The 16,524-nt window shown below is 34.3% G+C and overlaps 1 protein-coding gene across 1 annotated transcript in view; it reads left to right on the top strand.

The window, feature by feature from the left end:
- Cngl (Cyclic nucleotide-gated ion channel-like) overlaps positions 1–16,524 on the top strand; it is a 591,998-nt gene that overhangs the window by 490,380 nt on the left and 85,094 nt on the right. Inside the window, exon 12 of the mRNA XM_072526928.1 lies at positions 14,405–14,566. Coding sequence (XP_072383029.1) covers positions 14,405–14,566 — 162 coding nt within the window. The remainder of the gene's footprint in view (positions 1–14,404; positions 14,567–16,524) is intronic.

Raw genomic sequence — 16,524 nt, 5'->3', positions numbered from 1 at the left:
TAATGTTTTATACATGGAGTTATCGTTCTTGTTTTTCCTTCTTTCTTCCATTAGTTGCAGAATCTCTGTCGTCATCCATGTCTTATTCTTACCTTCTTCGTTCTTCATAAAATTGTCTTTAATGTCGTCTATTGTTTTCTTAAGGGATTCTATCTTATCTTCTGTGCTTTCCGTTGTATTATCGATATCTTTAGATTTTCTATTTAATGTTTTGCTGACTACTTCTTTTACTTCGCTACATTTCAGTTTTCTCATGTCATGTTTCTTTACAGTTTTTCCGCGTATTTTCTTTAACTTAGTTCTATACACGCCCACTAAAGGATTGTGGTCAGATTGAATATCAGCGCCTGGGTAGGTTTTAATACTGTTGAAACTATTTCGATATCTTTTGTTAACAAGCATATAGTCTATTTGATTTCTAATAATAACGTCTTCTCCGTTGTCTCTAGGTGATTTCCACGTATACAGGCGTCTAGGCGGTAGTTTGTAAAATGTGTTTAGCACGATTAAGTCATGCTCAGCTGCAAAGATACTCATTGTTTCTTCTCGTTGATTTCTCTCTCCTAATCCATGTGGACCAATATGTTGCCCTTCTTTTCCGTTACCTATTTTTGCATTGAAATCTCCCATGATTATAAGGAGTTCGTGTCTCGGTATATCTCTTATAAGGTTGCTTATTTGTTTGTAGAATTCTGATATTTCTTCGTCACTATGGTCTGCTGTGGGTGCATAGACTTGTATGATGTTTGTGTTCACCGGTGACGTATTTATTTGTAACAGGAGGATTCTATCGTTCACTGGTATGAAGTTGTTGACTTGTTTGGCTATACTTTTATGCGTGATAATTCCAACCCCATTCTCATATTTACCATTTTCTGATCCTGAATAGTATACTCTGTAGTCTTCTATATCACAATAACTTAAGTCAGGCCACCTCATTTCACTTATGCCCATTATTTCTATTTTCATGCGTTCCATTTCTTTAATTGCGCATTGGATTTTTCCTGATTGAGCCATCGTCCTAACGTTCCAAGTGGATATCCTCTTCAGACAATTCGTGTGGGCTTTTCTTAAAGGTGTTTTATTGGGTATTTCACAGGGATTTTGCATATTAATGACCTGAGAGGCCCTGTGGTCATGGGAATGACCTCTCTTGTCGGATCTTGGTCTCCGATGTCCATGATCAGTATGCGACTTTTTATTGAGTTGTACAGCCATTATAATTGTACTAGAGATATCCATAGGGATCTTTAATATAGTGGTTTCTCGTTGCCTTCTATATTCTTATGCCGTTGACCAAACCATTGATTCTTCCGCCTTTGGGGCCGGTTTCTCAGCCCCAGGACAAAAGAGTGCCCTACCACCTACCAACTCGTCCGCCCGGAGCCGTTGGTCGGTAAGTGGGGGACTGCTTATACCGGCAATCACTCGGTCCCTATCTGCGTTAGCCATCAAAATTGATGTTGCCCGTCCTCTACCGCGTGGAGGTGCAGATTCGGATTTTTCCTTCATCGAGATTAAGACCTTTCGGCATTTCCTAATCTCTCCAGAGCTTTAGAAGACTTAACTTAAGGTTAAGACTTACAAGCGCCTAATTTTTGCAGTTCTTAGAATTCAGTATTTCTTTTTTTCTTTTGTCAAACTGTTATCTTTTTTATCTCATTGTTACGTTTTTCATATCTACCTTTTATTAATCTGGCATTTATTTATTTGTTACTTCTCTATTAGTCACATCCTTACTCACCCCATTAAAGTTTCCGATTCACAGCAACGGGAACTGTAAAGTTCTTGTGAACGATCAGCTTTTTACCAACTGATCTTCTTTTTAACCACCTAAGCTGATTTTCGTTACCTTCTAACTAAAAATGTCTTAAATAAAAATTAAAGAGAAATTACATTCTAGCTCTCTAACTACCCTATCTTGCCAACCTCACTGTTTCAAGTTAAGAATTCACAACTGAACAGATAGGCCAGTGCATTTCTTACGGGCGTATGTTGCCAATAGTTCACGGGACTATGCAGGGCCGGCCGAAATAACCCATTCTTTATTTATATTCAAATTTTTATTTATATTTTCCAATGTTAATCAAATTTATTTTAAAAAGATAGGTACGTATCTATTTAATAAGCTTAACGACTACAATTACTTATAAATATGGTTACATTTTCAGGGAAGTGATTTTAAAGATTATTAGAAAAATGTCTTTATTAGTGGTTAAAATATTAGGTTTTACGCAATTGGTTAATTATTATGGCACAGGTAATTCTGACAGCTTAGGTGTCAACTCTCAAAATTATTTATAAAATATTACTTTCACAATAGTTAATAAATAGAAAGCAATAATAATTAAGATATTGTGCTTAAACTTCCATTATCGGGCAAGCCGGGCTAACAGGCCCTAACAGTAAACAATATTGATTACTTTATAATTGACTATTAATAGTTTTCTAATTCTCTTTATGTACTTAGTCATTCCAAACAATAGTGTCATTTGGAAAGCACATTTGGAAAGCAGACAGATTTATGAGTTATAGATAAATGAGCGGTATGTTTTTCAAAATAGTGTAATTAGGTGAAGTGGAGATTATATGTTTGTCTGTATACATAAGCCCAAACTGCCCGATTACGTTTTTAAATTCTTCTGCCCGGACAAGGGTTAAGGCATAACCATCGCGCACTCAAATCTCAAGTGTAAAAAATTATATTGTTAAAATGGATCCAGTTTTGCCGTTTAAAAGTGGTCAAATTTTACATCTGAGTGCTAAAAAAGTGATCTTAAACGTAGTGAGATACCACATTAATTTGCTTCGAGATGAAAGTCAACGTATTGTATTCGACAAAGTATCCGCGATGACAGGAGTGTCAGTTCGTACGATTCAAAAAATCGTACAGGAAGACAAAGAAGGTGAGCTTTCTGAGGTAAAAACAAACAGAAAAAGAACCCGTTGCCGAAACAACTCCAGAGACTATACTTACGATGAAGGTGTTCGTATCGGCGTTCGTCGAACAGTGCATAGTTTTTTTTTTGAAAACATTCCTCCTACTTTGAATCGTCTTCTGCCAAAAGTGAACCAAGACGAAAACTTGCCAAATTTTACCCGCAGTACAATGTACAGGTTGTTAAAAGACATGAACTTTGTTTATGCAAAACGTGATAAAAGTGCCGTGCTAATAGAACGTCCTGATATAATTGCATGGAGGCATGGATATTTAAGGGCCATTAAACAATATCGGGCTGAGGGCTATGACATTGTGTATTTGGATGAGTCATGGGTCAATGTGGGGCACTCGGTTTCCAGAGAATGGAAAGACAAAACCGTCACCTCGGCAAGAGATGCGTTCATAAAAGGGCTAAGTACTGGACTAAAGCATCCCACTCAGCGTGGACCACGTTTCATCCTTGTCCATGCCGGAAGTGAAAATGGTTTTGTAAACGGTGCTGAAATGTTTTTCCTTGCAAAAAAAAACAGCGCTGATTATCACGACGAAATGGACGGTCCGTGTTTTGAGAACTGGTTTGAAAACAAACTGTTGCCCAACTTAGTTCGAAAAACGGTTATTGTTATGGACAATGCTCCATATCATAGTGTAAAAACCGAGTTGTTGCCTAACCAATCGTGGAATAAGAATAACATTATGGACTGGTTAAGACAAAAAGACATATTTTTTGAAGAAAATTATCTGAAGTGCGAGCTTTTGGAGGTAGTCGCGCAATTTAAACAAAATTTTGATAATTACAAAATTGAAGAACTTTGTAAACAACAAAATAATGTCAAAGTGCTTCGTTTGCCTCCATACCATTGCGAATTAAATCCAATTGAAATGGTATGGAGCCAAGTAAAAAGGCATGTGGCCGTAAATAACAGCACCTTCAAAGCGAAGGATATGGAGGACCTCATAAAAAAAGCGTTTTCAAATGTTACGTCTGATAACTGGAAAAACTATATTCAACATGTAATGACTCTGGAGAAAAAATTTTGGGAAGTGGACGGTCTAATGGAAGACGTAACTCCCATAGTTATAGATTTATATGATAGTAGTGACAATTCCGATTTGGATATGGACGAAGAATGTACATAGTTTTTGATAATTGTAATATTGTAAATATATAAATGTCAAACTAAAAAACCAAATAATTTGTTACATTTCTATGGTTCTGTTGTATTTTTTTTAAAATATACAGAAGTTTTTATTGTTTTTTTATGTTTTTTACTGACACTAATAATATCTACCACAATACTCACTCAATTTGTTCATTAAACAATTAAGAATATTTTTAAGAGTCTGATGATGACCTAAGCCGAAATTTAATAAATAACTGTTGTGAGAAAAAGACATGTCTTTAATTTTTATTTTTCAAAAAAACAAAAAAAATTTAAAGTTACCTAAGTGAAAAAACGTCTAATGTGCAATATAACATGCAGTTCGGCCCTGCTTTTTCGCTGCAACTCCACTACTCTCGCCTATCTCAGTCTATCGGTAGTTCTGGCATCACCGCTTCCCATAAGGCTCCTTTATGAATTCTTAACTTGACACAGACATTAGGTACGTATTGGCAAATAAAATTATTTATTATTCAAATGAAAAGTATTAGAAAAGTTAGGAATTAAAATCGATTATATATCAAATCATCGACGTATGGAATTATCGATTTTCTAATCGAAAGAAGAATTTCGATTATATATTAGAACCTAATATATATAATCACATATGTAGTCGAAAACAAATAAGTTCATATATTAAAGGAGATAAATGATTAATAAAAAATGAGAAGTAACACGTACTGTTAAAGAGCTTTCGCTCCTTCATGAAGCATTTTTCGATAAGGTGATTTACGTCAAATCAACATAAAATGTGTTCCAGAACTTTTAGTTTTCTTTTCAAAAGAGCTTTTGTAGTTACCCTTGTGTATAGAATAAAAGATTTAGAAAATATATTTAAGATTTTTTGTTGTAAAAATTTATTAAATTTATCAAAACAATATTAAAAATTTATATATACATATATATATATATATATATATATATATATGATATATATATATATATATATATATATATATATATATATATATATATATATATATATATATATATGACAAAGAATATTAATACTAAATCACTTATCACAGATTATTTTCAGACCAACACTCGTACATTTGTCGAATTGGCCCAATCTAAAGTTTAAATAAAGTTTTAAAGATCTGAATTTAAAGACTAATAAAATAGCATTACAGTTTGAAAGGATTATTCAGGAATCTTCTTCTCGAATACAAATTTAATTTGAGTAAGTTATCAGATAATTATACAAGACAGATAAGTTTAAATTAGTAAAGAAAGTTTCCGGTTGTCTGTTTTTAGTAAATAGTTTTCATTTGGAAAGTCTGGTGTTGCACATTATGTAAATATGAAGCAATTTAAAGTTTAGTAACTCGTAATTGCCACAGAAGCCACCTTTGTTAATTGCGTCAACTATATAATGATGTCATCGTCTAGAGCTTTCATTTCTACTGGGAAACTTCGGTCGTCGGGTCATAATGCAATCAACAGTCGTTGTGTTTAACTCTTTGAGGAGCAAAAGTATTCATGGAAACAATGCCCGAGTCGAGAAACATCATTTTTATTCAAAAATTGATTAAAATATCATACAAATGGGTTAATTATCTACTATTCATTCACAATCAGATGTTTGTTGCAACTGAATTGCTTTTTTATTTATGATGTGGTTCATATTTTGTAACACAATATATCCCGGGACGGTGTCAAAATAGTGATATATTATACCAGAACTTTCTTAAAACTAGAGATCAAGAGTTCGCATATGAACTTATTCATAGTCTGAATGAAACACTACAGCAAAAACGGACTGAAACAGTAGAAAACCGAAACTTGGAGATGGTAAAAGCTTTTAACAACGGAAAGCAGGTATAAATCCAAATTTTGTTGCATCTCATATTGTTTCGACATCAAGAGCTACCAGAGATAAAGCTCAAACACGAAACATAAAGAAACATTTAAAACCTTGAAATCGCAATAAATCTCTCTCGCTGCCCTTTCACAATTGAAGAAATATATATCGCCCTTAAAGACGTTTTTCCGGGTAAAGCTCTAGATTTCGAAGGCATCCACCCCGAATTCATACTCAATTGCGGAAAATACACAAAAACCTGGCTCTCATATTTCTTCACAAACATAATTCAGACCGGCAGAGTCCCACGGGAATTCCAACACTTAAAAGTCATAGCAATACTAAAACCGGGTAAACCAGCTATCCACTATCAACCAATAAAAATCTATCAACCAATTGATCTACTGTCTGTAATGTATAAACTACTCAAAAGACTAATTTTTAACAGAATAAGCCCAACAATCCTCAAAGCTATATCAATTGAGCAAGCAAGCTTTAGACCAAATCGAGGTTGCACAGACTAGGTGTTATCTCTCTGTACTTACATATAATCTGGCTCTCAAAGAAAACTAAAGAGTTCTGCTGCGTTCATAGATCTGTCAGCAGCTTTCGACGCCGTCTGGCGAGAAGGAATGATTTATAAACTCTTATGCACTATTCCTTGCAAATTTACCGCTAGATTAATAGAAAACATGCTCACTGATAGAGTATTTTAAGTAACTATAGGATCCGAAGTAAGCACCCATAGAAAAGTCAAAAATGGTCTGCCACAACTCTCGGTACTCGCACCACTGCTTTTTAGCCTTTACATCGCCGACATGCCCAAAACAACACCACGAAAGTTTGGCTATGCTGATGACTGAACTTTATTACCCCAAACAAAGTCACTAGAAGAAGCTGAAGAGATTCTTACGGAAGCTAGAGGTTAGGAGAAACTACTTTCAAAAATGGAGACTTTGCTCTAATGCCTCCAAGACCGAAGTAACCTGCTTCCACCTAAACAATAATCTGGCGTCAAGAACCCTTAACGTTTACTTTGATAATACACGAATCAACACACTTGGACATAACGTTAAGCTTTAGAGTACATTTAAGTACAGTTGCCGAGAAGCTAAAAGCCAGAAATAGCATCATTCAGAAACTCTGCACTACAACATGGGAGGCATCGGCATTTACACTCAGGTCTTTGGGCTTAGCTCTTGTTTATTCCGTAGCTGAATACTGCAAGCCAATATGGATCAACAGTGCTCACGTTAAAAAGATAGATGTCTGGCTAAATAACACCATGAAAATGATCGCTGGAGTAATCAAATCTACACCAACACATTCGCTACCAGTGCTGAGCGACATTGCACCCTCACATCTTCGCCAACTTAATCTGCTTACCAAAGAATATAACAAAATCCTTAGCAACACAGCACTGCCGATTCATAACTATATAGAAGATGCAACCAAAAGTCGGTTACGCTCCAGAAAATCTCCAATACAATCTGTAGAATCAGCAGCAGCCACAGGGTTCAACATGCTCACTAAATGGATCCATGAATGGTCGGCAGCTCAACCAATTACAGTCATACCTTGCATCACAGAGACACCTCCTGGATTTGATCTAACACGTAAGACCTGGTGCACACTACACACATGGTCGATGTGCAGATATGTTGTAAGTTGTAAGTATGTTGTAAGTGAAGTAACCTGCTTCCACCTAAACAATAATCTGGCGTCAAGAACCCTTAACGTTTACTTTGATAATACACGAATCAACACACTTGGACATAACGTTAAGCTTTAGAGTACATTTAAGTACAGTTGCCGAGAAGCTAAAAGCCAGAAATAGCATCATTCAGAAACTCTGCACTACAACATGGGAGGCATCGGCATTTACACTCAGGTCTTTGGGCTTAGCTCTTGTTTATTCCGTAGCTGAATACTGCAAGCCAATATGGATCAACAGTGCTCACGTTAAAAAGATAGATGTCTGGCTAAATAACACCATGAAAATGATCGCTGGAGTAATCAAATCTACACCAACACATTCGCTACCAGTGCTGAGCGACATTGCACCCTCACATCTTCGCCAACTTAATCTGCTTACCAAAGAATATAACAAAATCCTTAGCAACACAGCACTGCCGATTCATAACTATATAGAAGATGCAACCAAAAGTCGATTACGCTCCAGAAAATATCCAATACAATCTGCAGAATCAGCAGCAGCCACAGGGTTCAACATGCTCACTAAATGGATCCATGAATGGTCGGTAGCTCAACCAAATACAGTCATACCTTGCATCACAGAGACACCTTCTGGATTTGATCTACCACGTAAGACCTGGTGCACACTACACACATGGTCGATGTGCAGATATGTTGCAAAAATGGGGCAAGCTACCATCACCAGCATGCAGCTGCGGTGAGGTCCAATATATCAAGCACATGACGGAGGAGTGCTACCAGAGAGCCTACGAGGGCAGTTCACAAGACTTCCTGTTTGCGACGATCGAGTCGATTAACTATATAATTAATTTAACCTCGACGTTTGCCCGTAAACTGGACATGATTTAAGTATTTTTATATCGAGTCAATTTTAACGTTTATTGTAATGTTTATTGTAATATTGTAGATGTGTCGAAATGCCATACGCTAAATACCTAAATAAATAAAAACACCGTACCAGTTGCTAAATTTTGCAGATTTCTTTTAACCTTCAATTTATTTACATTCTGTAATAATATTACAAGAAGTATGTAATTAGTCTCCGATTTGATAGTGGCCTCATAAGATTTGTTGCAAGATTGTTACACTCCCTGTGGAACTCCTGCTTTTATTGGATTTAGACTTGTGTACTAATTGTAATGTCTTACTAGGAAATGCAAGTTATTGAGGTAGGACTTACGGATACGGAAATCATTTAAGGGAAGGACCTCTCTATGTTTGTAGAGTTGACCAGTGTACCAAACTCTATCAATGGCTTGAGAAATAAAAAAAGGTTGCTTTACAGTATCTTCTTTCTTTTAGTGCTTCATGAATAAAATTACAGACTCCATTTATTTGCTCAGTGGTGGCATATTGTTGTCTGAATTCAAACTGGTGGTTAAGTATTATTTGGCGTTCTGCAAGAATTAGTTGTAGTTTTCAATAGTAGTTTTATCCAACAGTAGTTTTTCAAAATTATTTGACACCATCGGCAGTAGGCTAATAGGTCTATATGATTTAATGCCTTCTGTAGGTTTATCTGGCTTAAGAAAATGCAATAATTTGTGCCACTTTCCATAGAATAAAGTAATAGCTTGTTCTGTCAAGTACAGAATTCCTTTTTTTGAAAAGTTCTTTGATTAGGTTGTATCCAGAAGACTTTTTAGGGGGTGTAAGTCTGATTTTATCTTCTGGTGAACTTGTTCGGTGATAAATTTTTTATATGGTAGTTTAAGTTGCAAAAGTCACAAACAAAGAAGTGTTAAGATGAATTGGATAGTGCAGAAAGCTTATGAACACGATTAAATAAGAAAAACATCGTATGGGTCACATATTTCGAAACGATTAATACTCTCTTCTACCCGTCATCATGCCTGGAAGAGTAGAGGGAAGCAAAAACTTGAAAAGAAATGAGAAATCTTGGCTGGAGAATAACAGAGATTGGACTAACCTTAGTGTTGAATAGATATTTCACATTGCAAAAGATAGGGAAGCGTTCAAATAAGTGATAGCAAACCTTCGTTAGAAGACGGCAAAATAAGAAGATGTTCAAGTTGATACGGTGATTTTAACAACCGTTGGTTTTTTTATGTTAAGGATGTTGTTGTCTGGAGGGTTTGACTGGAACACATTCAACAATCAATCGGCAAACGCTTTACCTTTTTTTTGGTGCTCCTATTATTATCATTACTTATTTGAATAGGAGGATTGGTTAATTAAGTTTAATTTAATTTCCGCGTTGTCTTTCAAAGTGACTACTAGGTGATTTCCATTACTGATAAGTTTTTAACGTAATATTAAATACTATTATCCTATGATTATTTAAAAGAATTTTATTTGGGCGGTAGCTTGGTTTAGTTTCGTTTCATCATGGGACGCGCGTGTTCTCTGCCACGTTTCCCCTAATATTCGCTTTTCTTTAAAGCGAAGTGATTGTTTCACTGCGCTTTACCAAAACTAATCCAACGTCTACCAAACTTGGTATTCAAGTACATGCTCACTGCTTTAGTATAACGTATCCCATTATGCAGTCATTTTGTAAAAATATAAATAGTTTTCTGTATTTAAATTATATAGACTTATAAAGGTAAATTAAATGGTAACCTATATGGCCTTAAAAATAATTATAACCCATATGTTTATTTTAAATTAGTATTAAATTATTGTTCTGAAGCTATTTTCTTGTGGCATTTTAAATTAATTACTATTTAAATGGGAATAAGCCACAATTAAAGGTTAAAATACGTTTATTGACGTTTCAATTTCCACTTCGGAAATCGTTCTCAAAATACAAACATTAGTAAAATAAACAAATTTTGTTTTTTGTTACTTAGTGAAAAATTCTTCTAATAATTTAATTTTATCTGACTCATCTATATTGAAAATTCAGACATACCTTATACATTTTAAAGTAGACGACTTTAAAATGATATTGCAAATATTGTTGAGTTGCGTTCCTGGGACGACTTTACTTATAAGATAGTTCATTCGATTACATGAAATCAACTTTAACTTGAGAATATCCGTCAGAAAAGATCATAACATGTAATTCGTCTTTAAAAAGACAAATACATGCCATGATGACAGTCAAATTCTCCTGTTAGTGATTCCATAGTAAATTATGAGGGAAAAACCAGGAAAAAACCTCATAATACTATCCCGACATGGTAAGTATTTGATCGTGCATTTAGTTTACCTTCAATAAACACCAAATTCCGATTTTATATGTTTGTTACTTAAAAAACAAATGATGTATTCTCCATATGTTACTGACTTAGCAATATTTATTGAAGGTAAACTAAATGCACGATCAAATACTTACCATGTCGGGATAGGATTATGAGGTTTTTTCCTGGTTTTTACCTCATAATTTACTATGAAATCACTAACAGGAGAATTTTACTGCCATCATGGCATGTATTTGTCTTTTTAAAGACGAATTATATGTTATGATCTTTTCTGACGGATATTCTCAAGTTAAAGTTGATTTCATGTAATCGAATGAACTATCTTATAAGTAAAGTCGTCCCAGAAACGCAACTCAACAATATTGGCAATATCATTTTAAAGTCGTCTACTTTAAAATGTATAAGGTATGTCTGAATTGTCAATATAGATGAGTCAGATAAAATTAAATTATTAGAAGAATTTTTCACTAAGTAACAAAAAACAAAATTTGTTTAATTTACTAATGTTTGTATTTTGAGAACGATTTCTGAAGTGGAAATTGAAACGTCAATAAACGTATTTTAAGCTTTAATTGTGGCTTATTCCCATTTAAATAGTAATTAGTATTAAATTTTTAACTTAAGAATATGTAATTACTCAGAAATTATTGTTAGATTTAAAATACCACATTTGTATAATATGTATATTATCTACATTATCTTCGTCTTATGGGTGAAGGAATAGTCAAGATTTTTCCATGTTGATAATATATTACTTGCAAATTTGTATTACTATTTATTAAATTTTTTTTCTGTTGATTTTTAAGCTGATTTTTTCTAAAAATGTCATTTTTGGAAACCTAAAAAAGATGCAAGAAAATTTGCTGCTCCCAGTCCCGGTCTTTCTCCTATAATTCCCCCTCATAGGACGAAAACGAAAAACATTTATTTACCAAGAATCTATACGCCGTATAAAAAATGGTTCAAGCAAAAATATTTCTGAGATAATTTTAAACCAAAATGTTTATTGGCACTTTTTCTGTAGATGAGGCTCTAGCAATAAAAATTCTATAGGGACCGCTAAGTTAAATTGACAAATTTTATGGATCTCATGAGAATCATAAAAAATTTCAAAAATCGCGCAACCTTTATTTATTTAACAGCATTATAGAAACTGAGAGACAATCAAGGCCGTATGATAATCGACGGTAAAGAAGTAACTGAAGAATGGAAAGAGTATTTTAGGGACCTTCTAAACATCATACAGGAAGAACAGCACAAAGAAGAGATCTATATCACAGCGGACATGCCCGTCAAAAATCCCTCCATTGAAGAAACCCAAAAGGTCTTAAATAAGCTGAAAAATCAAAAAGCGCCGGGTACGGACGATATACCAGCAGAACTTCTGAAATATGGGGGAGACGCACTACATCGCCAAATCCACCAGCTAATAACGCACATATGGCTAGAAGAAAGGATACCAGCACGATAGAAGGAAAACATAATAGTGCCCATCCACAAAAAAGGGGACAAAACAAAATGCGCGAATTATAGAGGAATTTCACTCCTAAACACGGCATATAAAACCCTCTCAAACATCATTCTTAGTAGACTAATCCCTTATGCTGAAAATGTCCTATGCGAATATCAAGCCGGTTTTAGGGCAAACAGATCAACAATAGATCAACTATTCACGCTGAGACAACTTCTAGAAAAGGGTTGGGAGTATAACAGACCCATACACAATCTTTTCATAGACTTTCGACAAGCATATAATAGCGTAGAAAGAAGCCAAGTATGGAATGCCATGGCGGAGCTCTCAATACCAAATAAACTCATTCGGATGACCAAAGTCTGTATTTAGGGTAGAATATCTAAAGTACGTGTAAATAATAAACTGTCTGGCAGCTTTGAAATCAACAGTGGACTCAAACAGGGTAATGCGTTATCTCCACTACTTTTTAACCTTGTATTAGAGAAAGCCATGAGGTCGTCCGAAATAAAAACAAAATTGCTATCGGTTCAAGGTCCCAAGCTATTACTCGCATATGCAGATGACATAGATCTCATTGGAGACTCCATCCTATCCACGAAAGACATCTTCAACAAGGTAGAAGGAGCAACAAGTGAAGTAGGGCTGAAGATTAATGAAGAGAAGACGAAATATATGTGTATAAATAGAACGACACGAAAAGACAGAATAGGACAAAATGTGTCGATCAACACCTTCAATTTTGAAAGAGTACAACGTTTTAAGTATCTGGGGGCCGTAATCACAACTGACAACGATGTTACTGAAGAAATAAAAGACAGAATCCAATCTGCAAACCGCTGTCTATTCGCACTGGATAAGCTCATAAAAACAAAAAATCTTACAAGAAGTTCAAAATCTATAAATCCATCGTAAGACCTATAATAACATACGGATGCGAAACCTGGACCATGACCAAAGCAAACGAAGAAAAGCTCAGACGCTTTGAACGAAAAATACTTAGAAAAATTTTAGGACCTCGCCATGACATCACCACAAACCAGTATAAGATCAGAACCAATATCGAATTAAAAGCACTCTACAATGACGCCGATATTGCCCAAGAAATTAAATCACAGCGACTGAGATGGGCAGGCCACGTGCATAGACTGAATAACGATAGACTTGTAAAACTGGTATGGAAAGAGATTCGCAGATCTCCGGAAAATGAACTTTCAATTTGACCCTAGGTTGATGGAAGACCGAACAAATTGGAAAAATATTGTACAGTCAGCCAAGACCCACACAGGGTTGTAGCGCTACGTGATGATGATGATGATTATAGAAACTGGCTATATTTGTGACAAAATACATGAAGTGCATGCGAAAGCTGCACTCTTCACCTTTAAAACGCACTTTGATTTTTGTTAAAAGGATAATCGAATCAGAAGATATCGATTTTTACCGTCGAGTTGATAAAAATCGCGCGATAAAAGTCACAAAAATTGATTTTCGCTCAAGCGTTATATCTAAAAGAACGGTTTATTTTTCACAAAAAGTGCCAATTAATATTTTTGTTCAAAATTATCTCAGCTATAGCTATAGCTTAGCTAAATTTTTTTCTACGGTATACAGATTTTTGTTAAATCAATGCTTTCCATTTTCCTCCTACGATGTACGGTTTTAGGGGGAAGCCCAGGAGTGCGAGTGGCAAACTTATTTTTATCTTTTTTAGGGTCCCGACATTGATATTATTAGCAAAACTCTAGTTCGAATAATTTTTATAGGTTCGGTGGTATTTTCGTCTTTGACGACTGCTTTGAAACTTTGGTTCAACCTATTAGAGTGTATTCTTATACTCCTTTTGCACTGGCGGCCTGTTAAAATATTGGCGACAATTAATAGTGACTACTTTATTATTGGTATTAGAAAAATTGTTCCGACTTAACATTCTCTCATTTTCTGTATTAAACCAATATACTAACTAAAAATTAGACACATATTACAAAAATTATAAATTATTATTGAAACACCAATTTTATACATATCTAATATTTATTTCTTCCGTCAGCTTATTTCCTAATATGTATATGAGATAAAATTTTAACCTGTATTATATAAATTTAAAAATTTACATTTAATAGTATCTTTGTTAACTTTTAGGTTCCGGGCGGTATGAAACGAAGAGTTTTAAGGTGGTACGATTACTCGTGGTCAAGAGGACGTATACAAGGTGGAGGAGATATTAACACAGCCTTGGGGCTGCTTCCAGATAAACTTAAAACTGAGCTTGCCTTACATGTCAATTTAAGTGTTTTGAAAAAAGTAAGTAGATACTCAATATAATTATTCGTGTTAAAGATTGATATTTGTTCATTAAGTTAAAACAAGGGATTTTTATAAATAATATATTAGATGTTTTTCTCCTAATTTTATAAAACGTAACAATAATGTTAAATAACAATTATACAAATATGAATGCTAGAAACAGTAGTTAATAATGTTTGTTGTAATAGTTAGTGAAACCATCCACCTTTTACTTCTACTGCATCTTTACTGCACCTATTTGCAGCTTGCAAAGTAAAACTTTTGCAAAGTTTTACTTTGCAAGCGTATCATAAATTCTTTGTGGTTTTTAATAAAACTTAACACTTGCGGCAAGGAATCCAGCTGAAACTATGAGAACTTTTCACCCTCTTTAACTAATATAACCAATTCAAAAAAACTATTCACAATAAAAAAAGACAGAGTTAGATACGATATTTTCCACTTTAAACAAAGGACTAAATAAACCTATGTAACTAACAAAATATATAAATTGAAACATTATTACGCATACACAAATAAACAAATAATTTGATCTATGCTATGGTCTGAGAGCTGAACATCGAGCAAAAAGACAAAAGAGGGAATCTAATCGTTATGAAAAGGAGACCAAAAAAGTGGCCTCTGATTGCGGACATATCCGGAAATGCGAATGCGCCAAATTTAAATATGACACTTCACAATAATCATACAGTGGTGTAGGGGTTCTAATTTATCTATTTATTTATTATATTAGATAATAATAATATTACATAATATTAATACATAATACACTTAAAATACTTTTTTTTAAACTAGGACACAATAAAGTTTTAATTAAATAATAACAATAATAGTCTAAAATGTGAAGCAATTGTTAAAAAACTTTAATAGAAAATACAAATAATCTTTCATGTGACAGTTTGGACAAACAATAACATCAAAAATGACATAACCTAACTAAATTTGATTTCTTAAACAAGGAAAGAGTCTCTCTTTCCTTGTTTAATGTGGCCTCTCAAGATGGCACTTCCTGTCTAATAATATTTTTGCCCCCACTACCTTTACAATTCCTCTTTTGTCTTTTTGCTCGATGGAGCTGAAACTGTTATAATATTAATAGCTGATCCGGGAACTTCGTACTGCCTTAAGGTCGCGGCATATTATCGTGCACGTATAGTTTCCGGCACGTAGCATTTCCACAGCAATTGGCTGCGCGTTCATTTCCATACATAGAACGTTTTGGTTCGGTGAAGATATGATCTCGCTTTTCTTGACAAAAATTATGTGTAATTGCTCTTCTACTTAACGATGAAGAATGAAAAACTGTGTTAAAAAGGTTTGAAGTACATCCAATGCTAAGAGAAAGGAAGAAGAAATGTGAATACTGGACTTTATACAGATAATTAATTGATGACGATGAAAAATATTATGGATATTTTAGAATGAATAGGAGTCAGTTTAAATATGTTTTAAATTTAATTTCACCTTCAGTTTAAAAACAAAATACTACATTTAACGAAGCCATACATATCAAACCAAAAAGTATTTTTAAAAAGAAGAGGTATCACTTCCGTACAAAAGTCCTAATTGTTTATCACTTTCGTAATTAATTGTCACAAAGCAATAAAAACACATGCATAAATGACAAAATAGCCTCGAAAATAATTTTTTTAAATACTCTGTATCAAAATCAAACAAATACCTCAATAAACAACGGGGGGAAAACGGCGGACATCTAATTCACATTATCCTTACCAACCGGTTACGACTCGTTACGTAGCCGTCGGCATCAGTAAAATATTGTTTCCAAATATACTGAACGGAAACGTTAAGTGTCTGAAACGCTATGTTCCGGACAGTGTGCGTTGTTCATATTTAAAACCATTTAAATTATATGTTCGGAAACTAAACGCTATGTGCGGGAAACGCAACGTGCACGATAATATGCCACGACCTTTAGAATTAAGAAATGTTGT

Source organism: Diabrotica undecimpunctata, chromosome 3, assembly GCF_040954645.1.
Source record: "Diabrotica undecimpunctata isolate CICGRU chromosome 3, icDiaUnde3, whole genome shotgun sequence".
Taxonomy (NCBI): Eukaryota; Metazoa; Arthropoda; class Insecta; order Coleoptera; family Chrysomelidae; genus Diabrotica; species Diabrotica undecimpunctata.
This window is presented reverse-complemented; position numbering and strand designations above follow the sequence as displayed.